At 32.5% G+C, this 27,885-nt stretch overlaps 4 protein-coding genes across 28 annotated transcripts; 1 reads left to right on the top strand and 3 right to left on the bottom strand.

Moving 5' to 3' along the window:
• Positions 1 to 478: 478 nt before the first annotated feature.
• LOC137839330 (zeaxanthin epoxidase, chloroplastic) lies at positions 479 to 5,067 on the bottom strand. Of its 10 annotated transcripts, none has more exons than XM_068648465.2 (10): positions 4,425 to 5,067; positions 3,413 to 3,575; positions 3,243 to 3,317; positions 3,044 to 3,144; positions 2,681 to 2,796; positions 2,387 to 2,607; positions 2,017 to 2,099; positions 1,705 to 1,819; positions 872 to 978; positions 479 to 762 (listed from the first exon to the last, which is right to left on the bottom strand). In XM_068648465.2, exons 1-10 carry the CDS (start codon positions 4,865 to 4,867, stop codon positions 753 to 755), a joined length of 1,434 nt encoding a protein of 477 aa, XP_068504566.1. In that variant the 5' UTR covers positions 4,868 to 5,067; the 3' UTR covers positions 479 to 752. The 10 variants fall into 10 exon arrangements, 9 of the variants coding, with proteins under 9 accessions (XP_068504566.1, XP_068504601.1, XP_068461620.1 ...); XM_068648500.2 differs by having other exon boundaries at positions 872 to 975; XM_068605519.2 differs by having other exon boundaries at positions 872 to 957.
• A 3,584-nt stretch (positions 5,068 to 8,651) lies between these two features.
• On the bottom strand, positions 8,652 to 14,566 carry LOC137812272 (protein EMSY-LIKE 3). 13 transcript variants are annotated; one of them, XR_016517171.1, is made up of 11 exons: positions 14,309 to 14,566; positions 13,277 to 13,521; positions 13,070 to 13,179; positions 12,698 to 12,950; positions 12,391 to 12,597; positions 12,238 to 12,306; positions 11,443 to 11,705; positions 10,590 to 10,658; positions 10,411 to 10,474; positions 9,945 to 10,061; positions 8,652 to 9,000 (listed from the first exon to the last, which is right to left on the bottom strand). XR_016517171.1 is itself a non-coding variant. In XM_068614232.2 (11 exons), exons 1-10 carry the CDS (start codon positions 14,334 to 14,336, stop codon positions 9,983 to 9,985), a joined length of 1,356 nt encoding a protein of 451 aa, XP_068470333.1. In that variant the 5' UTR covers positions 14,337 to 14,566; the 3' UTR covers positions 8,652 to 9,000; positions 9,945 to 9,982. The 13 variants fall into 13 exon arrangements, 3 of the variants coding, with proteins under 3 accessions (XP_068470333.1, XP_068470408.1, XP_068470485.1); XR_016517173.1 differs by having other exon boundaries at positions 9,952 to 10,061; XR_016517170.1 differs by having other exon boundaries at positions 9,945 to 10,050.
• Positions 14,567 to 15,534: 968 nt separating this feature from the next.
• LOC137810463 (G-type lectin S-receptor-like serine/threonine-protein kinase LECRK3) lies at positions 15,535 to 19,138 on the bottom strand. Its single transcript, XM_068611728.2, has 2 exons — positions 18,250 to 19,138; positions 15,535 to 17,318 (listed from the first exon to the last, which is right to left on the bottom strand). The coding sequence occupies exons 1-2, from the start codon at positions 19,094 to 19,096 to the stop codon at positions 15,727 to 15,729; spliced, it is 2,439 nt and encodes an 812-aa protein (XP_068467829.2). The 5' UTR covers positions 19,097 to 19,138; the 3' UTR covers positions 15,535 to 15,726.
• Positions 19,139 to 20,634: 1,496 nt separating this feature from the next.
• On the top strand, positions 20,635 to 27,025 carry LOC137828639 (beta-glucosidase 13). 4 transcript variants are annotated; one of them, XM_068635298.2, is made up of 15 exons: positions 20,650 to 20,784; positions 20,867 to 20,936; positions 22,358 to 22,422; positions 22,543 to 22,612; positions 23,017 to 23,075; positions 23,200 to 23,275; positions 23,398 to 23,475; positions 23,740 to 23,827; positions 23,941 to 24,193; positions 24,541 to 24,656; positions 25,350 to 25,564; positions 25,669 to 25,700; positions 25,898 to 26,000; positions 26,122 to 26,218; positions 26,688 to 27,025. In XM_068635298.2, exons 1-15 carry the CDS (start codon positions 20,662 to 20,664, stop codon positions 26,854 to 26,856), a joined length of 1,614 nt encoding a protein of 537 aa, XP_068491399.2. In that variant the 5' UTR covers positions 20,650 to 20,661; the 3' UTR covers positions 26,857 to 27,025. The 4 variants fall into 4 exon arrangements, 3 of the variants coding, with proteins under 3 accessions (XP_090153388.1, XP_068491399.2, XP_090153387.1); XR_016517324.1 differs by lacking the exons at positions 25,898 to 26,000; positions 26,122 to 26,218; positions 26,688 to 27,025 and having other exon boundaries at positions 20,635 to 20,784; positions 25,350 to 25,392; positions 25,472 to 25,564; positions 25,669 to 25,715; XM_090297261.1 differs by lacking the exons at positions 20,650 to 20,784; positions 20,867 to 20,936 and having other exon boundaries at positions 22,267 to 22,422; positions 23,200 to 23,309.
• Positions 27,026 to 27,885: the final 860 nt, after the last annotated feature.

Below are 27,885 nucleotides of genomic sequence, written 5' to 3'. Positions count from 1 at the left end.
CGAGAATCACGTAACAACAATAAAACAAGTATACAGTGCAAGATACTTATAAAAAAAATCAGACCAAAAACTGAATTACAACAATTAATAATTAATAATGTTGTTAGACCGTGACTATAACTATATCGATTGCAATATGTGTTATGAGTCTTCGGACATTTTAAGATTACAATATTGTTTAACTATGGTTAATGATTAACCTATGATTTATTTTATTACTTCAATTTATTATGTATTTAATATTTTGAATGATATTTTGTGTTTTTCACTAGCTGGGTTTATAGATGATGATACAGTTTTTACTTATATAAACATCGATAGTTTTTTATCTATACTTTTTAGTAATAAAAGTATAACTTTTCTGAAAAATTGACATCAAAAGTGAAACTATAATTGTGAATAGTGGCTAGACATCATCATCACCCACTTTGTCCCAGCAAAAGCAATTCCATATTTTGGTGTAAAATATTCCACACACTATACAAAATCCATGTCACTTTTATATAATACAAAGTGATTCCCACTACACATCACATCACAACATAGATTCAATCACTGCTACCTTTATGTAAATCAATGTAGCTTTAATTTCTCAAAGATTTATACCATTATGTAAATCAATAACTACACCTTTTACCTTTAATACATAGCATGATACAGTGTTCTCAAATATGCATAACAAAAGATTCAACTGTTATTATCATGTTAAAATTGTTGACCCTTTTTGTTTTCAACATGTTGCATGTGTCTGTTCACCACAGCCTGAAAAACAGACCAAAATCAGTATTCAAACCTTAATATGAACAACAAAGAGAAGAGGGTTGAAAAAAAATCTGCAAAATTGATACATGAAAACAGTAGTGAAAGATACCCATGTCCTTCCATCATCCAAGTAACAAACTGTGGAGAAGTGAACTTGAAAAGGGCTTGAGCTGCATGAATACCAGGGTGCTTTATCTGCATATTTGTTACATTCTTCTGAAGATCAAAAGGGCAAGTGTCACAAATTTTTTGTTTTGGGACAGAATTGAAGATTCTACACATTGAAATGGACAAAACTTATATGCAATTCTTTAGATGCTTTTTCTGCTGCTCTCTTATTCAATGGTGAATCCAGAATTTTTTTCAGAAAGAAAAAGAAAATGATCTATGATATTTTCACAGAAGAAAAATATTTCAAGCTTTTACAAAATACATAATCTCATTAGTCTTAATTTTTGTCTCTGTTTAGGACTATGTTTCTGTTTTGAAATATTACTTTTTGTGTCAGAAAAAGTGTAAATATTAGAAGTTGAAATGATAAAATTATTTTCAAATTGATCCTCTGTTACATTATTAAGAAATAAACTTTAAGCCTAACTCAACCTCATAAAACCAGCTTATAAGATGAGATTTGCACTCACTTATATACAGTGAAATATTCTTTTCTCTAGTCGATGTGTCATCTCCAACATATATCTTTTTACATTCATTTAAGAAAATTGTTCTATGAGGGCAAAAGCAAATTATTAACCATGTTGGAGTAAAACAAATTGTCTTGTGGGGACAATGGCCTCCAAAGTCACTATGAGCTTTCATGTAAATGTTTCTTCTATGAACTATTTAGGTGAAACTTTGAGAACAACATTGAAAGAACATAAGAAACTGCATCTAAGTCTTGTCTCAATTGAATTCTGAAGAAATGAAGATGGAGAAAAGACATACTGATAGGGGCCAAAATTTAAATTCAATATAAGGTTGATAGTTGACTAGCATTTTTGATGCCATTCTGCTAGCTGTGTGCAACACCCTTACGCGTGGAATTCTTTTCTTCTCATATCTAACAAAAGATGAAGTCACAAAACTTCAATCAAATTATCTGCATATCAGTTTCACTTAACAACAAATTTAGGAGTTGTAAGAGAATGTGATGCTCTTCACATTTAGGTGGTATCAAAAGGGAGAGCCATTTTCTGTTTAAGAGAATAACAAATGACATAATTCAGATGAAAACAAAAGAAAAGACAAATATGATACCTTCTAAGGGCTGAGATAACTTCAGACTCATCAGGATCATGTCTAGCAATCTTGTCAAGCTCAAGTATCAATTGGTAACAATCCTGAAAATGCATTGCAACAAAAGAAGGGAAATTAAGAGGATAAACCTTTATACATTTCATACCTTTGATTCCTTGTTTTATTCCTGAAAAGGTTAGCTACTTAGGTATGGCTACAGTTTTATAGAGGAATGAAACTGAAAATAAGACACATTAATGAACAAAAATAAAGAATTTAGTTATAACTTAATGCTTATCCATGAAGCACTATATATGTTAATGCTGCAAGAACTGTGTATTCTGAAGGAAATACATTTCATTTTGGATGTTCAATATTACAGATGATCAACCTCTATTGCCATGCAACCCCCTTGACCAAGATTTGGTTGCATTGGATGAGCTGCATCACCCAGCAAAGTCACTCTATCAATTCCCCAAGTGTTGATCATGTCTCTGTCATATATATCCCTCTGCAGAATCATATTCTCTGGTGTTTCTGATATCAGTGCAATCACTTCATTGCACCAATTACCAAAGAGATTCAAAAGTCTCTTTTTCTTACCTCCTGAAACTTGGACAGATGAATTTGTTTCAAATTTTCAACTACCATAGCTATTGATACACACAACATAGGGTAAACATACCTTCTGGGAAAGAGTCATTTAAAGGAGGTTCCCCATGGAAAGCATACCATTGCATCTTTCCATGGCCAACATCTGAAGCAACAAAGTACTGGTTCATGCCCAAGAACACCCGATACCTTCAAGTAATCACCAAATCAGAAACTTTAAGCAGTAGAATAGCTTATTAACATTGTACTAACATTTTTTTTATGAGTAAGAGAGAAAATATATACATATGAACCACTTCAGGAGTGATCCACCCATATACAAAAGACTAAATCTACCGTATAACACAACACCTTCCAAACAACTACATGTCAAACCCCGCCCAACTAACAGAAACACACGTTGTCTTAACATGTTATTTGAGAATGAAGTCCCTACCCAATTGTATCAATATATGGGGGCACATAACTTGTTAATCCACTATAGCATGTGAAACCTGAGTAATTTGCTTCTTTCAGCCCAAAGAGTTTCGAACGAACCTAAGAAAAAAAAAACAGAATAGATTGAATGGAAAAAGCAAGGAAAATAAGGAACTGACATGAAAATAAAACTGGAAGGGAAGGGTGGTATATTTTACTTCTGACCATATTCCATCTGCTCCTATTAAAATATCACCATCATGTTGCTCTCCATTTTCAAGGATCACTCTAACCTGATGTGAGTGGAAAAATTGTTAAAAATCAGAAAAACACCAACATAACATAAGTCTTAAGCAATCAGAAACTAGTTGTTCAGAGAAACTCAAACCTTGGTTGGCTCCTGAATAAAATCCACAACTTTACTTTTGTTTCTAAGTATGTTTGAGCCCACTGCATTGACTAATATATCTTGCAGTGTCATTCTACATATGACTAGGGTAAGAGGAAGCCTTTTTCTTGAAGCAGGAGTCAAAAGATCAAACAAACCGAACCTGAAATGGAAAAAGGAAAAAGTAAAGAGAGTGACAATAACACAGAATTTGTATACCAAACCACCTAAAACCTTCTGAGATGGTCATAAGCAATATATAGAAAATAAAATTGCAATGATCTAAGATCTTGCAAAAGACTTTTCAACTACAAGCCTTCAGATGGCTCAGTTAACATAATAACTAACATGTCCCCATAATTCATGTACTACAGTGCAGTAGTTTCTTTCAATCTCATTCAAACACTTACTGACTAGAATGAAAAATGCTACTAACAATCTTTTGAATGTTTTACTCTTGACCAAAACTTATTGGAAATCACAAGATTTTGTGGATTCTACTTCTTATGTAATCAGTATCTGTCCTGGTTTTGTAGTTTCCAATAAATTTTAACCAATAGTAGAGGGTGGTGTGCTAGAAGGAGTGTGTTAGAGAGTGTATTTCTAGCACTCCTCAATTTAAATAGTATATGATATAGGACAAAACTTAGAGTTCTTAAGGAGCTTTTGGTATTATTCTCCTATTAGAATTGGAGTTTCACATAGCTAATCAGAGTAATCTTTTAGTACATGCATACCTTTATAACATTCATTACTAAGATGAAACTACAAACAACAGTATCTAAGTTTTGTCAAGTATTATATAGTGTATACCATTTTTTTTTATATAAAAGTTTTCATGTTAGGCATCATTATGTAACTTGATATCTTAGCTAAAGATAGCTGAGATATAAAGATAGCTGAGATATCAAGTAACAACTTATTATTAAAAAAATGAAAAAACATGATAAATAATAAATAACAAGAATACCAATTAGAGACAAGAACATGATGAAACATAACAAGAAAATACCACTCTCCAGAGAGACCATCAGCAAGGCCATTAGTCCTATTGGCAGTGACACAGCCAGCCTCCATTATCTGCCATGCAACACTCTGATCAATGGCTTCCAACACAGCAAGGGCACTGCTCAAGAGCTGAATTGGACCTCTGTGCCTACCTTCCCCTCTAACAGCACTCAAATCCTTCTCAAACACCTTCACTTCATACCCTTTGTGCTTTGCAGCAAGAGCCAAAACAAGGCCACCAATGCCCCCACCAGCCACCAACACTCTCAGCTTCCTCTTCTCTTCCTCCAAATTTGGAAGAACCATCCCCTTCCCACCTTTAACTCTCACTGAACACCTTCTCTCATTCAATCTCTCACTGGGGTATCCATATCTATATCTACTGGAACCATGGTACTGAACCTGACTAGTACTAGTGCATGAACACAGAATCTGCACAGAAGCCATTGATCAGTGATGGATTGGAAGAATTCAATAACAGATGGTTGTGTGAGTGGAATTTCTGAGACTTGGAAGAACATGAACAGTATCTTCTTCTGCTTCAATTCAACAAAGTACTCTATTAACAGCCATAGTGCGCTTTGCAAGTGCTCTTTTTGGAGCTCACAAAAATTAGCCAAACTTCAACACTTGTCCAATACAAACGAAATAAGTGGAATTCTGTGAATCATAAACTATTTTCCTAATTAGTCTCTCTTCATAAAAACTTTTAAATGCTTCTTTAACATCACATTTTAATACAATGATTAGTATCAATAAGTACTTTAATTTTATGATATTTCATCAGTAACTGGGGTCATGTTAAATGATTTTTCTTTAGGAGAAATTAATTACTCAGTTTTAAGTAAAAAAAAATCACAATAATGATATTAATTATTTCTTTAAATTTATTTAATATATTACCTTTTGATAATAACTGGTAATGTTACCAGTGTTTGGAGTTATCATAAACATTATTATTTTTTAAAAACTATTATTACTATTATTAAACTTGTAATAAAAATAAGGATAAATAGTTAGACCGAGTAAGTAATTGATATATTTTCGTTTTAATTCAATTCATAGAATTAAAGACATGTGTATTTATTAATTGTCAGATTATTGTTTATTAAGTAAAAATTAATGTTAAGATACAATTAACCTTAAATATAATTATTATAACTTTTAATATTTTAAATTTATTGAGAAAAAATAAAGGATAGAAGGTAACCTTCAAGTTTACTTAATTATTTTTTTCTTACAATAAAAACACATGATAAATATTAAAGATCAGATACGTCTTTAGTTACTCTTTAACAATTAACGGAGTTAAAATTAATAAAATTAAAAAATTTGTATTAAAATTATCTTTTTTATTGTACTACAAGAAATATATCAATATTTATTATAATAAATCCATTAAGATGATAATAATGATGTTATGCTCATCATAATATAATATTCTATAACGGTTAATGAGAATTGTTTAGTTTTTATGATTTAAAAAATCTATTTATAATTAATAGTCATCATAAAAAATTAAAAATATTTTTATTGTATACTATAATAGTTTAATAAAATTAAAATAAATTTTGTAACTGTTTTTTATATACTTTTTATAAATTTAATTTTTTATGTTTCATAATAATTTTGTATTATAACAGTAATTATATCAAAATATTTATTTGTAATAATACTAAAAATATTGATAAAAATAACCATAATAATATTGTTGTTGTTAAAAAATATAGAAAGTGATTGTATTAAATAGATAATTATATATGGAAAATTTCTATGAATTATTAGTAGCTAATATATTAATATTTTAATTTAAAAGTGAATAAGTAAATAAAGTATTTCAAATCCAGCAGAATCGAAAAGGAAAAAACTCCATTCTTCTTTTCTTTTAGGCAATTGCTTCCTGCACCCAATCAATTTTGATTTGCACCCAATAAAAATTTTAAAATCCCATTCTATCCTTTTTCACACATTTACTTACGGATTTCAATATTCAGAAGTTATTTTTATACCTTCCAGATTTTGAAATCCAGAAGGTTATTTTCATATTTCATTTAAGCTTCTGGATGGTCATATCCAGAAGTGAGTTATGAGTTTCGGATTTTTGTATCCAGAATGGTGTACTGTAAATGGTGTTGAGGACTGAGATCTGGAACTCATTTATATTTGCTTACGGATCTTGATATCCGAAAGGTCATTTATGCTATCCAAATAAGCTTCCGGATGGTGAAATCCGAAAGTCACATATTAGTTCTGGATTTGTATATCCAGAACTTTGTAATTTGACTTACGGATATAAATATCCGGAAGGCAAAAGTTTAAAATTATTAAGGGCAAAATGGACATTTCATGTGAGTGTGTTGGGTGCAGGTTTGAATTGATATGGTGCAGGGAGAATCAGCCCTTCTTTTACGTGATTAGTTTCTTCTTGGACGTGTTTGGGTCCAATGACGTCTTGGGGTTTGGCTTATATGTAGGGGACTCTTTCTTCCTACACCTCCATACCTTCTTGTGTCACCCTCATACTAAATATGAAAATACCATTTTATCCTTTTTTTTCACCCCCTTAGATTTGAAATGATAAGCCTATGGATTATGTAATCCAGAATTTATCCGGATTACATAATCCGGAAGTCAATTTCATATTTAGAAAAGACTTTCGGATTATGTAATCCGGAAGCTAATAACACATATGAAAAAAAGCTTCTGGATTACATAATCCGGAAGCTAATCACAAAAGACTTCCGGATTACATAATCCAAAAGCTAATTCTGAATCTAGAAAAAGACTTCCGGATTATGTAATCCAGAATATTGAAAAGGGTATTTTTGGAATAAGAAAAATTTATGGGGGTGGCACAAGAAGGTATGGAGGTGCAGGAAGAAGCAGTCTATGTAGGGTGTTGCATTTTTTACCCCATCATTCTAAAGTTGCACTCTGTGATAAAATGATAAACTTGTCCTAAAAAATTATTCTAAAATATATTTTTTTATGAGGAATATATATTTTGTATTATAGAATCTGAAATATAGCATTTTGGAAGATATTTTTATATTTAAAAATATATTTTTCTGAAATGTATTTTGTTTAAAAAAAACTTAGAGTAAAGAAATTAAGTATATATTAATATACTAAAGTCTAAGAGTGTGCAAGAACAAAGTCCTATACAAAATAAAATGAATTCTTAACATTTGTGTAAACACTTCCATCCAATTAACATAATATGAAGATCATAACTTAGCATTCACACAATTGGTATGAGACAACCATCATGCAATTTCACATGCACCAATTTTCATAATATAATGTAATTGGTAAGTAGCTGAGAATATAAATGTAACTAAAACATACATTAGAAAATACTTAACAAAATGTGAATCTTACACATGTCCTATACATATAAACGTGCTAGGTATCTTATCTCAAATAATAAACTTTTTAGTTGATCTAGACATTCAAGAATGTAGCTTATTCATCTCATCTCAAATAATGAACTTTTTAGTTGGTCTAAACATTCAACAATGTAGCTTATTCATCTAGTCACTATCCAATTTCTTTAAACAAGTCCATTGTGACAAGTAGTCATGAATTTTCCGATTCTCAATAGTGCAACTATCAATAACTACAATGACCAAGCTTGACATCAATAACATCATGTATGTGAGGGAGAATATCAGGATGAAATTGATCGAACATTAATATTGCTTTAATCATCAAGAGGACCATCGTTTTCCACCTTTCTTTCCTTCACTTCTATGTAGAAGAACTATCTATGATTTATTGAATTAATAACATCACCATACTCAAAATATGATGGATCAAGCTTAGTAAATTTCACCAATCTAATTGGTCGACTTTATCTCCACCAAACAAGTCGTGCCAACGCATGTATTAATTTTATAAAAATACTTTACTTAAATAAATGACAATACTATAAAAAGAAATAATATTATTAACTCTAACCCTTCAATATGAAATCAAACGTTAAATTAACAAGATCCAATGCAATAATGACGATGGCAATGTTCAATGGGTCCAAGTGGATTCAACCAATTGAGATCTTTAGAGTTTTAGAAAGAGAAAATAGATAATTAAAGCCGTTAATGTAAATATGATGACTAGTTTGACCTACTTAAAATACTCCTAGAAAACGTCATTAAACACATTAGGAACCATAGGTCAATTAGAAACAAACAAGAAAAGAGGATGTGTAAACTTGAAAAATGGACACCGATTTGACACATCAAATACAAGAATTTATACACTACCACACATTAATCACTAGTGAGATAGAATTATACAAGTATCAGCTGGTCCTAGCTCAACTTTCAAACTGAAATAAATAATTATTACCAAACTACAATATTTGCCATCCTAGATAATGCCTAATCCACAAGAGCCATGCCTACAGCTATAAACTGTTAGAGAGGGTAATAATCTTTATGTCATAATACAAGAGTAATACACCCTTTTCCAGAATTGTGCACCATATTGCCTCCTCTACTCATTGTACAAAGTAACAGGTCTTCTTCATCACTCTCGATCCATTGATTGAGCATGTGAGAAATGATGGCCAGCCCCATCTGTATAAGCATAACAACATTGGTTTGATAAAAGATACGGATTTCTTAATTAGTCACTCTGTTTTAGTTTGAATAGCACAGAATGTGATAAAATGCATTTTCATTTTTTATTGACATTACTTATTATTATTGTTTGCAACCATCCCAAGAAACATCAATAAAAAATGTGTGATCCAAAATGGCGGAAAAATTGGGTGTAGTATGTCATACTTTCATTTCTACGCTACATCATATACTCGTATGGCACATGGAAAGTATAGAAGTTTGAAATGAAAATCACCAACAGATGTAGAACAATTGAAGTTTGAAGTGAAATGTGCGTACAAATCCAGCAATAAATTGAGCACTCCTATAACCCTTCCTATTTTTTTCATGTAGCTCATAAATCCAATAAACATGTGTGTGTATATTTGTTAACATCTGTTACAGCCACTACAACTTCTATATGTTGCTACATTTCCACTGCCCTTTGATAGGATAGGAGAAACCCCACATTTTTTTACCACAGGTCCATCTGCCCTTTTTCCAGCCATACTCACTCTTCTCTGGCCAAGACTCTCCACATTATGGCTGTTCAAGTTGAGTTTTTATAGCAGGTTCTTGGAAAATCCTTCTAGCTCTGTTCTATTTGAAGTGAAATGAGATGCCCAAATGTGATCTGTCTTGTTTAATAAAAAATTTGGTGGAAACTAAGACTTCTATTACAGAGACATCCGCATAGAACCCAATTATATGTCAGAATCACTAACAAGACAATAATTACTGGATGAATTCTCTCCCCCTTACCCTCCCAGCTTTTCTACCATTTTGTTTTTGCTTTCTACAGATTCTCCCTCTTTCCCACACTCCTTGCCACACGCCCTTTCCTCATAATTACAAACATGATCACAGGAATGCCAAGCACATTTATTATATTGGAAATTTATTCAACAAAGAAAAGGCACCTTTGACCTTAACATCACCATCCGGCTGTGATATACTTTCACGTTTGTACATGTTTTTCTTTTTTCTTGGAGGGAGGAGAGATATTTTTCCTGGTCTTCAAAAGCTCTATACGGAAGCTTGAAAAGAAATCATTAAAATAATTTAATCTAAACAGGCACTTCTCTGGTTATAGTAACTTAATGGATTTTCAGAGTATTGAAAGTTTACTACTGTTGTTCATTTGTTTATGGTACTAAATTTTAAAACTATTAGGATTATTAACAGTGTTTTTGCACATTTTTCTAAGTATTTTCATTCTACCAACTGTCTTTAGTGGAACAGCCACTCTATGATCTGCTATACAGCTGTCAGGAGTTGACTACTGTACACAGCTACCCACAAATATAATTACTAACATTTAGAGGGCTAATTAGGAAAAAATAAAAATCAGAAGTGTTGCAATGAGATACAGAAACTGAGATGTACCACTTTCACCATCAGAAAGATCATTAAGTCTTGCAATTGCATCAATAAGAGCCTGTTCATGATCCTGCAGTACATGAAATATAGATCAGGTATGTACACGCCAAATGCAAGAAATTCAAACAAGTCAATAACCTTAAGTACATGGAAAGAATAGCAGATAAATATAATTGTCCCCTTACCTTCAATACCTTCTTTGCTTTCTCAATTTCAAGGGGATCAGGATGATTTGCACTGAATACCCTCTCCACCTGTCGAGTTCACCGGAAATTTAACATATGCAATAAAGGATTGAAAACCAATAAATAACTCTAATGGGCTGTTGTGTATTATTAGAATGTGATGCAAAATAACTTATCTTGCATTAACTGTTCCATATTAGTTCAGTATTATTAGAATTAAAAAAAACTGCCTCTTTGAAATTATTCAAGAAAATAACTGATCGCAGCTATGTATTGGGTATATTTGTAATTAGGTAGAAGGTTTTGCAGTTTGCAGGTAGAGAATACCAAGGTAGTCAAAATTGAGATTACGGTAGGGTCCTAAAGACCTCAAGATCACAAATACAAATCTTTGTAAATCATGGTATGGTCAAGCAATTGGAATCCTAGAGGGGTCACAAGATAGTAAATTGTAAGATAACAACATAGATCGTAGATTCTATTCCTACATAATAGAAGTGTGTGTGTGTGTGTGTGTACCCATGCAAATAACTTAAATAATTAAGAAGAAAGTTACAACTGTGAGTGAAGGAGAAAAACATGAAACCAAGTGGTATGCTTCTGCATAGCTTAACTTTCTAGTATGAGCGAGCAATTGGACATGATGGGAAAAATCGTATGATTCCAAGTTTTTAATCACGATTTTGACTACACTGGAGAATACTCAATAGGAAACTTTCTGAGACAGCAAGTTAACTGCTATATTTCATGTGATCAGGGCTCAGCATGACACTCTATTGCTTTATCAATTGAAGCTATAAAAAAACAAACTATCTCAATCAAAGATTATTCTGACTAAACTGCTTTCTATTACCTCCTTGATTAGTGTGTCTGTGTGAAGTATTTGTATATCATCGGGTGCCTTCTTTCCTATGCCATTTTGTGATAACAAAAAATCCTTTCTTGATTGCCCCTTTGTAGCTCCCCTACCTCTTCCACCTCCAGGAACACCATCTCGTCCAACAGACCTATTCATCCCATGACCAGAGCCCCCAAAACCCCCACGATGATTGATTCCCGGATCTTCACCAACCCACTGAATATCTTCAGGAGATATCTGCAGTTAAAATACTGCATCTGAATTAGCAAAAAACAATATATCATTAACAAGTGTTAAACATGTCAATAGCAAGACTCTAATTTTTAAAACCATATTCCAGATTGTATTAAACATTCATGAAAATAGGACAATCAACTGTTCCATCTTACCAAAAATCACAGAAACACAATAGGGAATTAAATGAAGGTTAAAAAAATCAAAACAAGGGGTTTCTGTTCATACAATGTCAGTGTTGTACTAATTAGGTGTATTGAATACAAGTTACATACTAAATTTTGCTTTCTATTTGGGTTTTGTCAAGTTTTTTAAACCTAGAGCAGCCAACCACCATCTTTTACTCTTTAACTGTCACTAAAGAGGACCACGTAGCAGCCACAATAGCCAGGAATAAAAGTACAAAAAAAATGATAAAAAACACATCAAAAAATGTAACATACATCATCCATCTTACATTAAGGGTTATAAAATTGAAGTACCAAAAACAAGTGTTAAAAAGAATAATCCAATAGGCAGATTAAACGAGTTATCACCAGAGGAGGACAGATATACCTCTGAAAGATTAACCCATTCCCATGTTTCATTTGCACTCCCCATGTCATAGACCAGATTGTGACGTCCCTGAAAAAGTTAGGAACAAAAGTGAACACTTAAGCAACATATTAATGGAAAAAAAATTCCTAAGTAATTCAGGTTTGTGAATACATCAGCTGGATTGTAGTTTGTGATAACAGCTTCATAAAAATTATTATCGTCAGGCCATCTTGTCCGCACTCTCCTACCAACCAAAGAGTCAAATGATGCTCCCTCTGCATGCTCACCAGTGACAGCTCTATTAGGCACTTGAGCCCTTCCACCCGGTCCAGTGGAAGGATACTGCTTCATCGAAGAGACACCAGGTAATATTTGACCCTGCAAATGAAAGAACAAAACACAATAATCTTTCGGAACCTAGCTCGGTGAACATATATAAACAAAAAAGAGCACTAAATTCTATATAAAACCAACTTACTGGTTTGTGTTTCTTTCCCTTTGATCCAGGAACAGATCCTCGTTTTGCTGCAGAAGAAGATGGTTGGTGGGGCGCAGTAACTGGTTGGGGGTGAAATGGAGGAGAAGGCCCGGCGAAAGATCGTGATGGTACAGATGGTGCAATCTTCTGCTTCTTGCGAGAAGCAGAGACCGTGGGACTGGGAACTGAGTCATGAAGACCTTGACCAGTACTAAGTACACCAGGCTGATGGCCTCCTGTCTGTCTCCACTCCCTGGTGTCATTATCCAGAAAAGCATTTATTGACACAAAACAATAACAGCGCATGTGTGGAAATTCATGACAAACTACAAAATAGAACAACAAAAACCGTGCTCCAATATTTAATCAGACCTTATCCTCCGGATCACATCATCTGCATTAACTCGACCAAGAAGTTCCCTGTGCTCCTCATTTGACAATCTCAGTTCTTTTCTCAGCTCTGTAATCAAACTTTCTTTCTCCTGCAAAATTAAAAGTGTCAGGTATGCATAAAAGTCACTTAAACCTAATAGAAATTTCAAAAACATTATATTTGAGTAAACAAACAAAAAAGCATACCCAAGTAATGGCGTCGGCTTGAGCTTTAAAGGCTCTTAGAACTGAACTGTAAGCTTCTTGCTCAAGCTGATGAATTTGGGTCTCCATATCAATTTCCCCATACATCCTAGGGTACGGAATTGAACCAACAGCAGATCTTCCATTCCCGGCAAGACGCCCCCCTCCTCCTCCTCCTCCACCACCTCCTCCTCCTCCTCCCCTGGAAATTCTATTTTGATGAGTTGGTGGAAGATCATCATCAGTTCCTGCAATCATCACAACCAAGTAAAGCAACATAACAACCAAGTCCAAACCTTAAACACAGGAATCAAATATCAACACGCCCATATTCGTCAGCACTTTCAGAAAGTTAAACCCATCCACAGGAAACACACTGCAATGCAACCACTACTTCTCTCTGCATAAGAACTCGCAGCAGTAACCCCAACCACACAGCACAAGACACAACCAGCACATAAAAAAACCAACCAGACGCTGTTGCTTTGCTTGGGTGAGACCAATTACAGACTACAAAGAATCCACCAACTTCCCACCATGTACAAATCATCCCAAATTCGAAAACACGAATGCCAGCACTCGTTTGGCCCATTAAGAACCTCGTTAACATAGCACATAACCCCCAAACTTAAATTCAACGTTGGTCAATATCACAGTAAACCACTCACAAGAACATAACCCATTCAAAGAGAAGCCCACGAAGATCTTGACTCGAAGCACAGACAGTATCTTTTCGTTTCTCAATTAAACCCCACCCTCCCCCCAAAATTAGGTCACACGAGTAAACGAGCAAGAACCAAAAGCAAGACCGTATCCCAGTAGCGATTAATCAAGGAAAACCAAACAGAAACAAAAATCGTCAAACGAATCGATACCATAACTCGTTGCGGCTCCGAAACTCGAGTTATTTTGTCCGTAGGAGCTCCGATTCGGAAAAAAAAAACTAGCGGAGATTGAAGAAGAAGAGAAAAAGAGAAACCCTAACCCTAACCCTAAAAAGAGAAGAGAGAACAAAGAGAGAGAGAAAGAGATTACCGCTACTGTCGTAGGGTTCGTAGTCCATAGCCAGCTTGCAGATCGGAGCAATTCGGTGGAGCGATTGAGATTGGAAGAGAAGAAGGCAACAAAAACAAAAAAGGTTGGGTTTGTGAGTCGGAGAAAATGAATGAGTGTTTGAGATCGCGGCGGGTCGACTCGGACTCCGACTCGGACACTCTCAGCCACCGTCACACTACGCAAAATTACAAAATACCCTCTCACTCCAATGCAACACAATAATCATATATTATTATTTTCAAAATATCTACTATTTAAAAAAATTATTAATAATAGGTTAATTAAGTGTTAACTACTTTATAAATTAACATCACGATATTTGATAATTTATTTTAAAGTGAATGTTATGATTAAAAATAAATTTTAGAATGATATATTAATTAACTCAAAGTAGGAAGAAAAACAAGAGTTTCAAATTATTTATATTTTTTTATTTATATATGTATATCCAAAAGACCAATTATAATTTATAAATATTTGATTATCTTAATTTATGAAATATATCTTTTTTTAAGAATGAATACATCCAATTCTAAAATGAATTTTATCTTAAATAAGGTAATTAAAGTAAATGATATTATTTCAGCACATTTAAAGAGGAAATGGTAAATTTAATTATTGTGAAGTTTAAAGTGGCCTACCACATGTTTGTGAAATTATCAGAAGCTTAGGGTTCATCCCCCTTTGGCCCCTTTTTCGTTTCTTTATGAGACAAAACATGTCAATGTGGTCCAAACATGGATTTTGCCAGGTAAACACATTCCAAAATTAAAAATAAAATCTTTTGACATTAGTTGAAATGCTTCAAAACACTAAAAAAATGTCTCTATCTAAATTTTGTAGTCAACCCCATGTAGCATATAATCTTAACCCCTCTTGATCTTTGTTTCATTATATTCATCTACTTTCACTTTTAATAGATCACAATATCAACTACAAACATTTATGTGGAAAGTGCACAATCCTACACTAAAATACAATTGAAAAGAGATAACATATTTTGTTGAAATCATAAATCATAATTGTAAATTGATTTTTACCTAAATCCTAACTCCTAATTTTTGGATCTGAATCTTAAATATTGATTATGAATCCTAAACCCTGAATTACGATTCGGGATCTTATTGTTGTTAAAGTAATATTTTCATGATTACAACGTTTAGAGTCAATTCAAACTTTTAAAACTTACATAAGATGGATGAATAAAAGAAGTTAATCAAACATATCTTAGGAAATTAAAAGAAATCATTACAAGTCTCTTTCTTTACCATGTAGTACAAAAATATGGTGCCTTCCATGTTCAATCAGATGAAATAGTACATTATGAAATAAATCAGTAGAAGTTTAATGCAGTATTCGCAAAATGAAAACTTATAAACTAAATACAACCAAGAACTTTAGAAGGGTGATGAAGTGAAGATAGAAGGGCAAGGTGGCACAGAAACTGTTGTAACACCCTCAAGCATTTGTGTAATCTTTTTCATGGAGGGTCTGAGTGAGGGATCCTCTTGAATGCACCAAATTGCTACCATCACATGATTCTCCACCCTCTTTATATCACTCTTTGCTTCCTCATCATTTTCCACCAATTTAGCCACCTTTCCATGGCTATAACAATGATAAGCCCAATCTATGAGTGCCTCTTCTTCACTTTCAAGTGCAAAGGCAACACTTGACTTGCAACACAAGATCTCCAACAGCACCACTCCAAAGCTGTAAACATCTACTTTGGTTGTGATTGAAGCTTTTCTAAACCATTCAGGTGCAAAGTAACCAATTGTCCCTCTCAAACCAGTTCTAGCAACTTTGGTTTGCTCAGCCAACAACAACTTTGCCAACCCAAAATCAGCAATCCTAGGAGTGAACAAGTCGTCTAGGAGTATGTTTTGAGGCTTTATGTCACAATGAATTATCTGAGTGCTGCACTCTTCATGCAAATATGTGAGCCCTCTTGCAATCCCCAAAGAAATTTGCACTCTTTGGTTCCAATGAGGCCTTGAGATCCCAAAGAGAAAACCAGCCAATGAACCATTGCTCATGTACTCATACACCAGTAGACGATGCTCCCCTTCATCACAATAACCAAACAGGCGAACCAAGTTTCTATGGTGGGTTTGTCCAATCACACTCACTTCTGTTTTGAACTCTTTCTCACCTTCTTGCACAACCTTGTCTAGCCTCTTCACAGCAACATACCTGCTTGTGTTTGATGCCAACACCCCTTTGTAAACTGTTCCAAAAGCACCTCGACCCAACATTTGTTTGAACCCTGTGGTTGCTTCTTCAAGCTCCTTGTATGTGAAGTGGCTCACTGTTCCAACTGACAAGTTTGGACCATTCAAAAGCCTCTTGTGGTAGAAAATGAAAAAAGCAGCAAACAAAGCAACAAGTAGAAAAACATTAATCAACACTGAACTTCCAAGGAGTATTGATACAACAAGCACAAGTGTATTCTGTTCTTTTCCACCATTGTTTAAATCTGTTTTAGGCACCTTCATAAGAGCTATTCTAGTCACATTATGGTGCATTCTTCCATTGCTCAAAGGATACTTCTTCTTCCAACAGCTTCCCCCATCGCTTTCCTCACCATATATGGCCACAGCACAAAAGCAATCTTCAAGGCACTTTTGTCTACATGTATCCTTGTTCATTCCTATTCCAAGCAACCTGTCATAATCTGAGAGAGGCCAATCCAAATTCCTATACTCTCTGAAATCTACAAGATCCTTATTCTGCTCCCACCCTTCTTTGTTGCAACTAGGCAGTGGAAAATCTGGTCTACAACCTGTGAGTTTGTCATGTTCGAAAGGAGAATAATGATCTGGGCACTCACAATTAGTCTTGTCCTCGATGGTAACACAGTAGCTGTTAAAACCGCAGATAACATTCCCAGTTTGCTTCATGAAGGAAAGGCAAATATCTTCTGGATGCTTTTCCTCCACACTCCACCACCTCGAACTGCAGCTATTAGCAACAGCTGTGTGATCACCTATGTATGTTTGAATCAGTAAAGTCAAAAGTATGCAAGAGGCCGAAAGAAGACGAGGATGAGGTGGAAATATTAAGTGGAAAGATACACAAGTGTCAATGTTAATAAGGGACACGCATGAAAGAGAAATAAAGTCAATTAAGGATAAAAATCAGTTAATAAGAGATAAACAGAAAGATTAAAGTGATATGACAGACCCAATAGAATGTTTAGTTCAATTTTTTAGTTTTTCTATAAAGTAATTAACACAAATACTGACTTAAGCTTATGAGTGTTCCTGCAGGTACCACACCAAAGTCTAAGAGACTGAAAAGTAATTTCAAGACACGAATGACCGAGAGAAGAGGGACGAACGGAGAAAAGAAGGAACCAAAAAGACGAAGTGAAGACAGGTTCTGGAGGCACTCTCTCATATAATCCGTGCAAGTACAATGAATATAGGTGTACAAATTCAGAAAAGCTTCACAAATATATGACTATAATTCTAGAAATTCAAATGAAGAACATATTTGTAAAACATTAGAATAACATGGTTCTATATCTTTTATCTCAAACATAATTCTATTGATTTTTCTTAACTCTTTTTAGAAGTTTTGGTTCCTTCACTATGAACATACCAGCAAAGTATAAAATAATATCAGACACATATCAAACACATATACATGAAACAAATAAAAATGTGTGTTCCATAAATGAAGCTCGAACACGCCTCTTAAACAGTGTGTCCGTGTCGGACACCGCAATCATAGGACATGTATCGGTAAAGTGTCTAATTCAAAAAATATTTGTTAAATTTATAAAAATAAGAAACAAATCATTTTAAATCACCCATTAAAAATATCTTTATAATAAAAAAAAAAAACTGAAACATACTTATGCACATAAAAATTATATGTATCTCCGTGTTACATAGTGTTTCATAGTTACTCACCTTTTGGGTGCCGATAGAGTCTGAAAACCCCATCAGGGTCAATTCTAGCCATGTAAAAGAACTCATCAGATCCACCATATGTGATGATCACTGAGCCTGTGTCATTCTTTATGTACATGTGTCCAGACTCATCGAAGAAAAGCTGTGATCCAGTATTGTGAGTTCCAGGGGACCAGTAAGCCTCTTGTATTTCATCATCATCATCTGTGCTTGATTTTGGAAGAAAGTAAAGAACCAAATTGCCATCCATCTGCCAACTGAGTTGAAAACTCCCATCATCAAAACTCGTCTCAGATTGGCGTGCTCTGAATGCTCTAGGCCTAGACAAATTCTGACCAGGCAAAATAGTATCTGTTGGCTCCTCAAAGCTCTCCCAAACCTTCTTCCCACTCTCATCCACAAGCACAAAACTTCCATCGTCTAGCACAGAAGCACACGATACCAAAGAAACAGTGTTGTTTTCTGGACGGTGCCACAACACTTCATGACCCTTTGGATCATACACCACAATTCCTTTGTCTGTGAGATTCATTGTTGACCCATATGGAAAAAGATGAAATTTGTTTCTTGGTTTTGCATACCACACCATGGTTTCATTCGGGTCCTTGGCAAACCAAACTGCAAGCACAGACATGAACTCATTGTTGTCGTATAGAACTGTTTGAAAACCAAAGGCGAAATGGCCAGAAGGTGAATTCCATGGAACTGAATCATTGCTTTTTAGAGAGAAGTTTAAGTGCATGCTAGAATCACCACAGTTTGAAGATGTAGCACTGAACAAAGATGAGAGAAGAAGAAGAATAATTAGCAGAAGAAAATAGGAATGAAGAAAAGTTAAAGAAGCCATTGTGGCTCTCAAACAAAACAACCTATGAACTTGTTGGATTCATCAAACAACACTTTTATAGTTGTTTGATATGGTCTTGGTCTTAAGCTTTTTGTTTCTTATACTTGTCTTATAACAAAACACTGAAAAGTCTTTGCACTTGTTCAACCATTGATTAGTAAATTAAGAAATAACTACTAAAAATTAGCATATTGATCCATTAATAAAATTCAAAAGTATGTATGGTAATAAAATTTATAAAAAAAATAAACGATAAAAATTGTGAAATGATAATAAGTAAGTGGTAAAACATATAATTAATCCTTGAAAATTTTAAAAATTATTTAAAATTAAAGAGTTTGGAAGTTTTGCTAATTATCCATGTCCTTAAAAATCACTATCTTCTTTCAAATCCTTTACCTACTCTTACCTTTATATTCAACTCCTGAGAAAGTTTCCTAGGAAAATTCTTCCTTTCAAATCAAAGATTGCATTTAGAAGCATAATTTTTCTTAAGAAATTAAAATAAATGATCTTTTATACAAACAGATTCAAATAGTAAAAAGTGAATTAATTAGCATATAAAAATAAAAAAATTATTTTATTCTAAAAAAAATATAAAAGTTATAGTTAAAATAAAATTGTATATAAAATATACTTTAAATTAAAAATAAACAGGTTACAAAGTCAATTTTCAAAATACAACATTTTCGTCCAAATTTTTTGTTTTGAAACACAACTGAGTCATTTTAATTAATGTCTTTAATATATTCATATTGATAATTTTAAAAAAAATTACCCTGACCACATAAAAAATAAATAAAAGCTTAAAAAGTTTAAGCACACGTGATCAAACGCCTTAAATAAATAAGCAATTGTTTTTAATCATACGTAAATAAACTTGTTATATATCATAAATTTCAACATTTTTATGCTATTCTTAATTAATTGAATTGATATAATGTTCAAAAGGTCCAATTTAAGGATGTCTAGACACATAGCTACATTAATATCTGCATATTAAAAAAATATAGAATTATGATTTGACCAAGTATGTGACTTAGAATATGTTTATCAAATACTAATTGTTTGTAAAATTTCGTATGCCATGCTATAAGAAAGAGAGAAACAACTTTATAAAGAAAATTCAATTAACAAATAGTGAATATCATATAAACAAAGTATACAATTTTCATGAAAATTCATGACCATATAAATATTTGTATTCATTTTATATATATATACTAAAATATTTGGTTTTGGTAAGAAAATTTGGCACATTATCACTTTTGAAAACAATGATAAAATAATGTTTCAAAACATTAGGCCTTTCAAAGCTTGTCCACTAACAAGAAGAAATGAGGAAAAGAATGTGAGAAAAGGCCAAGTGAAATAGATAAGGGGTAGTTTTCTTCTTTTACCAACTTTGCATTTCAAGAAATAGAATATGGAATTTCAATAATGAAGAATTATATTTTTTATTATTAAGAAATGTTTCATCCAATGATGTGCTCCAACCTATAAATTGGTAATTGGTGAATCATTTCATAATCAATTTATGTTACAAGAGAGAAAGTGTGATCATCATGAGAACTAAAAGTTTTTCTCTTGTGGTGTTCTTTATTTTGTTGGTTGAGTTAGTGAATTCTCTCAATCACAGCAATTTTTCTGGGAAATTCTTATTTGGGGTTTCCTCTTCTTCTTTTCAGGTTCTTGTTTTGTCTAATAAAACACATTGTTTTGTTCAATTTTTTTTGTTCCATTTCTTATTTGATTTGATGGTGTGACAAGTATGAAGGTGCAACAAGTGAAGAGGGTAGAAGACTAAGCATAGAGAACACTTTTACTCATAAATATCCAGGTAATTAGCATTATGTCTCATTTATCTTAAAAAATGTTACTCATCATCTATAATATTTTTTGTGTTTTTGTTGTTTTTTCTTTATTTTTGAGTTTCTCAAAGTTGGTAGTCTTTTATCATTTTGTAAACTACTACTATTTACTATTTTTTTTCACTACAAGAAAATTATTAAATAAAAATTAATTTTACAGAAAAAAATAATTAGTTGTTATAATGACTAAATTAGATATTATTTTAGAGACTATAAAAATCATTAGTTTCTAAATTAGCTTCTATTATTGATAAATAATTTATAAATTTGAATCTAATTAGTTACCATGATTTTAATTACCATGTTTTTATAAATTGATTTTAAATATCAAGGTTTCTAAATTAGTTTCTATGTTTTTGACTTGAATGTAATTCTTTTTTACTGGTTAGTGAGTCGAATATTCTATTTATTATTTCTTAATGTATTAGAGGAAGATGAAATTGTTGTATTTCTATGAAAAAACTACTAATGTTTCATGGTTTTTATATATAAAGAAGGAAATAAATGTTTTCACAAGCTTAATTATGGTTGAGTTTGGTTGGTATGGTAGATTGTTCACCTGTATTAGTATATGTTTTCTTGATTGCTTGATGAGTTTGATGTTGACCCCATGATTGGTTGTAATATTTTGCATTTTTTTTTTACTTTTTAATGCATTCTTCTTCTAGAAGCACATGGTTGTTAAAATCATGGGTGACAACCTCTTAGTTGAGCTTTCAAAGCTTCATAAAGATAACTTAAAACATTTTCAGAAAAAAAATTATCCTTAAAAAACATCTCTTATAAAAAAGTTTAGAAAAAACCAAGTATGTAAAGAAGAAGAATTTGATAAAAAAAATATTATAAAAGTTAAAAATTAATTGTTTTAACTAATTAACTAATTAATTTTTCAATATTATAGTACAATTTTTACTTCAATGTAATATTATATTTCAATAATAATTAAATCAATTTTTAAGTTTTAAAAAGTTGAATTGCAAATAAAAATTTATCAAAACATCTTCCAAGTGATAAATACATGTCCTATAAAAACTCTATTGAAACATTTTAACATAATATAAAATGTAAAACTATAACTTTAACTTCTCATTAAAAATGGCATATTTTCATCTCAAGTCCTATAATTTAACTTACCACATCATCTAAGAAAAAAACAGTATAATAATGAACATAAAAATAATAATTTTTCAGCCTTTTCACTTGCAAAAAGATAAAGAATCCAACTTTTCTTGTGGGGTTCACAAATACATGATAAAAATAGTTAAATAATATAAAGTTCTGTTTGTGGGGGCAAAGTTCAAACCAAGTTTGAGAATTGAGTTCATTCAGATTTTGAACGGCTTAAGGTTGTTCTTCTCCTTGCAACATTTTCTTTTTTTTCACTCTGCAGCTTCTCTTAATCGGAGCAGTTTTCCACCATATTTCTTCTTTGGAACAGCTTCTTCAGCCTACCAGGTTTTGTTCTGTCCCTAGTTGTTCTACTCTTTGCATCTTCATGTGTGAAGGTTGGATCTTTATATCTTACTTGACACTTTTCTGTTTCCTTTATGGGTTAAATGTAATTGGGGTATGAAGTATGAAGGTGCTTCACATGAAGGTGGTAAAGGCCCTAGTATATGGGACACATTCACTCATAGCCACCCAGGTTTGTGTGTCCTCTTTTTATTGTTGTCTTACTTTTTTTTCATTCTTATTTGTTCATTTGAAGTAGTAAAATGATTCATAGTTGTTTCCTTTTGCCAAAGTAACCTATGTTTCAATATAGGCATTTATAAAGAGTAGTGTTTAGATTTGTTCTGCTTAACTCTGTTGCATTGATAGGCTCACTTCAGCTGATATATTATCCATTTTTGCTCTTGTGGGCCTGCTTTTCTCCTTTGAAAGGTGTATAGTGGATTAAGGGAAGAGAGTGTTTGTTAAGTGTCTTTAAGCCTCATTCATAGACAACATGAGATTTTTGGAGGGAATGAACAATATTATAGGAGATTTTTTTGCTAGAAAATATATTTCATGTTTTGTTATTAGAAAATATATTTCCTGGTTGTTCAGATAAAATAGCAGATCACAGTAATGGAGATGTTGCCGTTGATTCATACCACCGCTACAGGGTACTTTCTTTCTCTCAATTTGAACTTAGATATCTAGCTAAAGAGGAATCTCCTTAGCTTTTTGAGATTTGATTTCATCTAGATTGATGATTTTGTTTTTTTTACTTGTGATTTTTTTTTTCAGGAGGATGTGGCCATGATGAAGGATATTGGATTCAATGCCTACAGGTTCTCCATCTCTTGGACAAGAATACTACCTCGTGAGAAACTATAATCATCCCTTTTATTGTTTTGGTACAGAAAAATGCTAATTTGAATCATGAGTTTGCATGATTTTTTAGGGAATTCTTAACACTTTAAGTTTAAACTACCTTGATTTTAGGAGGAAACCTGAAGGGAGGAGTTAACAGAGAAGGCATTGCATATTACAATAATCTCATAAAGGATCTCATAGCAAATGGTCAGTGGACATACTTATCTTGCTCTCTCTCTGTCACTCACTGATAGTAGAACAAACTACCTATACTAAGACTGAGCCTAAGCTATACTAAGACTAATAAAACTAGGGTTACCAAATTCTTCCTTTTCCTCTATTCAGAGAAACCCTGTAACCTAAATAGGTGATTGAGTTTGGGTCTGTATGGTATTGGGCCTATCCTAACAGCCACTCTTTCTCATGATACTCCAAATCAAGTTAAATTACATGTACCTGTTTTGTTTACAGGACAACAACCTTTTATAACTCTATTTCACTCTGATTTCCCTCAAGCTCTTGAAGATGAATATGGTGGTTTTCTAAATCCCAGAATTGTGTAAGCAATAATGAAATTACTATGTTCTCTAGAATATATTGTCATGAACATGGACTTGTCCTTCCCATTCACTCACAACTGATGAAGAATTGATACTTTGGTTATGGAAACAGTCAGGATTTTGCAGATTATGCAGAAGTATGCTTCAGGGAATTTGGTGACAGGGTTAAGCACTGGATTACACTAAATGAGCCAGTTTTCTATAGCACTGAAGGTTATGGAAATGGTGGATCCCCACCCAATAGATGCTCCAAGTGGGTTGCTAACTGCACGGCTGGTGATTCTTCCACTGAGCCCTATGTGGTTACGCACCACCTCATTCTTTCTCATGCTGCAGCAGTAAAAGTTTACAGGGAGAAGTTCCAGGTTAATGCATTATCATTATTATTTTTAAGGAAAAATGAGGTTTTAGTTCCTATACTTTGAGATAAACTTGGTTATGGTACCTGCATTTTCAAACTGATGAATTCAGTCCATCCTCTTGTTAAACTTAACATATAGTAACAGTTTTTTTTACTCTTACAAAGTTGAAATAGGGACTCACTTCATATAGTTTCAGAAAGTATAAGGACCAAAATCACTTTTTTTTACCTTATTTTATATTGGGTAAAATCCAAGTTCACAAAAACTGGTTTCTAAGGCTGAGTTAAGATTAAATCACTTTTTAAGACTTTAAATGGAACATGAAGTGATAGTGAATGATTTTCTAACAGGTTTCTCAGAAGGGTCAAATTGGGATAACATTGAATTCTGCTTGGGTTTTGCCACTTTCTCAATCAAAAGAGGACATAGAAGCTGCATATAGAGGTCTTGCTTTTATGTATGACTGGTAAGTGTCTCTGCCACTAAGAAGCACACTTTTTGTTCCCAGTCCTGGTAATTTCTTGCCAGAAAAATATTTCTTTCTTTGTTTCCTTTTTATTGCACATCTTTCATTTTGAGAAAATGCAAGGTTTTTGGGCCATTTAGGATTTATTTCCTCATTAGCCATTGACCTTTAGGAGTGTCTTTGATTTGAGATTTTCTTTGAATTTCCACAAGTCAATAGAGACTTGATCTTCTATATAATGTAATCAATAACAGACTTAAGGAGGGGAAAATTAAAAAGACTGTTTTGAGAATTTTCTCTGCTACAGATTCAATTTCTCAGCATTCTAATAAATCAGCAAGCTTTTGGCTTGCAAATTCTGTTTTGCTGTATCAGATACATCCTTTGGTGGATCATAACGCATTTTTTTTTTATAAAAGCTTTCGTATTAGATATCACTATACAACTTGACATATCAGCTAGACTGACACCTCAAGTACTGCCATGATCCTAACACATTTATTGTTGGCTTCTTAAGCATTTATTGTGAGATCTGAGTATGTAGAGCAACCAATAAATGTTTAAACAACTCATCAAAATCAAACTACCCTTTTCCAGTTAACCAAACCAGCATGAACACATAACTCCTCCCAAGTTTTTAACATTTTCTGTGACACAGTTAGGCCTAACTCATCTTTTTTGTGTTCATTCAAGGTTTATGGAACCACTTTACTCCGGCACATATCCTGCTATAATGGTAAAAAATGTTGGAGAACGTTTGCCAAAATTTACCAGAAGCGAATTTTTTATGGTTAAAGGGTCCTTTGATTTCATAGGGGTAAATTATTACACTTCAACTTATGCAACTAGTGCTCCTTGCCCACGTGAAAGACCAACTTTCTTCACAGATCCTTGTGTTAGATTTACCAGTAAGCCATTCTAACTGAAGCTCACACACACTTTCCTATTAACTTCTTTTGAATTTCCTCATAAACTAGCTCACCCATGATACCTTTTGTTGCACTTGCATCAGCTCTAAGAAATGGAGTTCTCATTGGTCCAAAGGTACTTGTATCTGGAGATAAGTTTTACTCAGTTTAGATTCTTTCATTTAGTGCATGACAATGGTTAGTTATCACACTGCATTACTCTTAGTTAACCAAGAGTTAACACTATTTTTACAAATGATTGAACATTATTTTTCACTGCACCTCCTCCATAGAATTTTTCACAAAGGAGTTGAGAAATGAATAATTTTGCAGGCAGCCTCAGACTGGCTCTATGTCTATCCACCAGGAATTCAAGGTCTACTAGAATACACTAAGGAGAAATTTAACAACCCTGTTATTTACATAACAGAAAATGGTAAAAAAGTTATCTGGGGTGATCTTTTATCACTTTTTTGTTCTTCCTAGAATATACTCTTTACCATGTTACAATACTAGTTTTTCTGTTTCCATGAACTGTGTCATTCAACTTTTTGCAGGAATTGATGAGGTTAATGATGGAAAAATTCAGCTTAATGACAGAACAAGGATAGATTACATCAGTCACCACCTTTTGTACCTTCATAGGGCCATAAGGTGAGTTTAAAGTGAACATTTTTTAGACCTTTTTCTTTCCTAACACTACAAGAAAATCACCAAATAAAAACTAATTCTAGAGACAAAAAATAATTAGTTGATACTATTTTAGAGACTGAAAAAATTATTAGTATCTAAATTAGCTTCTATTGTTAATAAAATTTATATACTAGTTTCTAAACTGGTATCTAATTAGATACTAAGATTTTAGCTACCAACTTTAGAATCTAAAGTAATTAGTAGCTAAAATCTTAATAGCTAATTAGATATTGATCTAGAAACTAGTTTATATATTTTATGAACAATAGAAACTACTTTAGATACCAATAATTCGTTTAGTCTCTATAATAATATCTAATTTAGTTGATATAGTGGCTAATTATTTTTTGTTTCTAAAATTGGTTTTTATTTAATGATTTTCTTATAAGAATAAAGAATTTGGAAGGTTATAAAAGTATGAATTTGGTAGGAATGGAGTGAGGGTGAAAGGATACTTTGCATGGTCATTTTTGGACAATTTTGAATGGACTGCTGGCTACACTCTTCGGTTTGGACTGGTGTATGTTGATTACAAGAATGGACTCAAAAGATACCGTAAAAGATCAGCTTTGTGGTTCAAAATATTTCTTCACCAATGAAAACAAAAGAATATGCTGTTTCTTCTTTCTTAATCCTTGTCTTTTGCTTTGGGCCATTGTAAGAACTATGCAGACTTACTTTGATGATTTCTGATAATCTCTGTAACTTTCATTCATCTGTTCCTGAGTTTGGTCAATTTATATTATATAAATTCAGTAAATTTTATCTTACAAGTTGATTTTTAGATGAACTAGAGTTAAAATCAATTCCTAATAATTCATAACAACACTGCTAATTAACTATCATTGTTTAATTGTCTGTTTTTTAATTTAAATTTTATTTCTATTTATTTGTGTTGGTAAAATTCAATATTACATTTATTATGGTTTTTTACTAATTGTATTCTTAACTTTAAAAAGTTCAAAGAGAATTAAAATATTCTTTTCATAGAATTTTAAACAAATTGTAGTTTACGTTTAATTACATTATTAGAACTTTCAAAACGAATAATCAAATGAGCCTTTTCATAAACTTAAATATTCATATAGAAGCTTAAAATTGTAGTTCTTATTCCTGAGTTGGTAAAATTATATTTATCTGTCTTAAAATTCAGATTTTTGTCATAATTTTGTTTTTAAAAAATGTTTCAGAAGATTAATTTTTATATATATATAATTTTTAACTTATGATATGGAACTATATTAGGTCTATGAAATAAAAAAGATATTAATAAAAACTTAAAATTAAATACTAGAAAAAAAATCCAATTTAAGTCCTTTTGGATAATGTTAACAAAACCAGAATCATGATCAAACACTGTTCCTCCAATAATGCAGAATGCAGAAGTGTTTTTGAGAATTTAGTTTACTCAAAAAAAGTTTATTAGATAAAAAGAAGATGGAATGTTTGGTAAAATAGAGATGAGTGAATAAATCCTCACATGTAAGAGACATGGTTCTTTTATTGCTTTGCTTCCTCAATACAAAGCTTTCCCACTTTGGTATGTCTTCTTTGCCAAATTCTTCATGCATCACTTTTTCTTCTCACCATGTTGATTCTCAATAGGGTTTTTTTTTCTTCCTAAAATG

Source organism: Phaseolus vulgaris, chromosome 11 (genome assembly GCF_051622355.1).
Source record: "Phaseolus vulgaris cultivar YP4 chromosome 11, ASM5162235v1, whole genome shotgun sequence".
Classification (NCBI taxonomy): Eukaryota; Viridiplantae; Streptophyta; class Magnoliopsida; order Fabales; family Fabaceae; genus Phaseolus; species Phaseolus vulgaris.
Note: the sequence above shows the minus strand (reverse complement) of the source record. Positions and strands in the feature narration are given on the sequence as shown.

Excerpts from the sequence above, each read along its gene's own strand:
- LOC137839330 (XM_068648465.2), bottom strand. The coding sequence starts at position 4,867 with ATGGCTTCTGTGCAGATTCTGTGTTCATGCACTAGTACTAGTCAGGTT. Across the intron at positions 2,100-2,386 it reads GGGGTTGCATGGCAATAGAG|GATTGTTACCAATTGATACT; the intron begins GTTGATCATCTG and ends ATGCATTTTCAG. Across the intron at positions 1,820-2,016 it reads GTTATCTCAGCCCTTAGAAG|ATATGAGAAGAAAAGAATTC; the intron begins GTATCATATTTG and ends ATCTTTTGTTAG.
- LOC137812272 (XM_068614232.2), bottom strand. The coding sequence starts at position 14,336 with ATGGACTACGAACCCTACGACAGTAGCG. Across the intron at positions 12,598-12,697 it reads AGGGAAAGAAACACAAACCA|GGTCAAATATTACCTGGTGT; the intron begins GTAAGTTGGTTT and ends TTTCATTTGCAG. Across the intron at positions 10,475-10,589 it reads AAGCAAAGAAGGTATTGAAG|GATCATGAACAGGCTCTTAT; the intron begins GTAAGGGGACAA and ends CATGTACTGCAG.
- LOC137810463 (XM_068611728.2), bottom strand. The coding sequence starts at position 19,096 with ATGGCTTCTTTAACTTTTCTTCATTCCTATTTTCTTCTGCTAATTATT. Across the intron at positions 17,319-18,249 it reads ACTCTATCGGCACCCAAAAG|GTGATCACACAGCTGTTGCT; the intron begins GTGAGTAACTAT and ends AAACATACATAG.
- LOC137828639 (XM_068635298.2), top strand. The coding sequence starts at position 20,662 with ATGAGAACTAAAAGTTTTTCTCTTGTGGTGTTCTTTATTTTGTTGGTT. Across the intron at positions 22,423-22,542 it reads CAGCTTCTTCAGCCTACCAG|TATGAAGGTGCTTCACATGA; the intron begins GTTTTGTTCTGT and ends TGGGGTATGAAG. Across the intron at positions 23,828-23,940 it reads TTTCTAAATCCCAGAATTGT|TCAGGATTTTGCAGATTATG; the intron begins GTAAGCAATAAT and ends TTATGGAAACAG.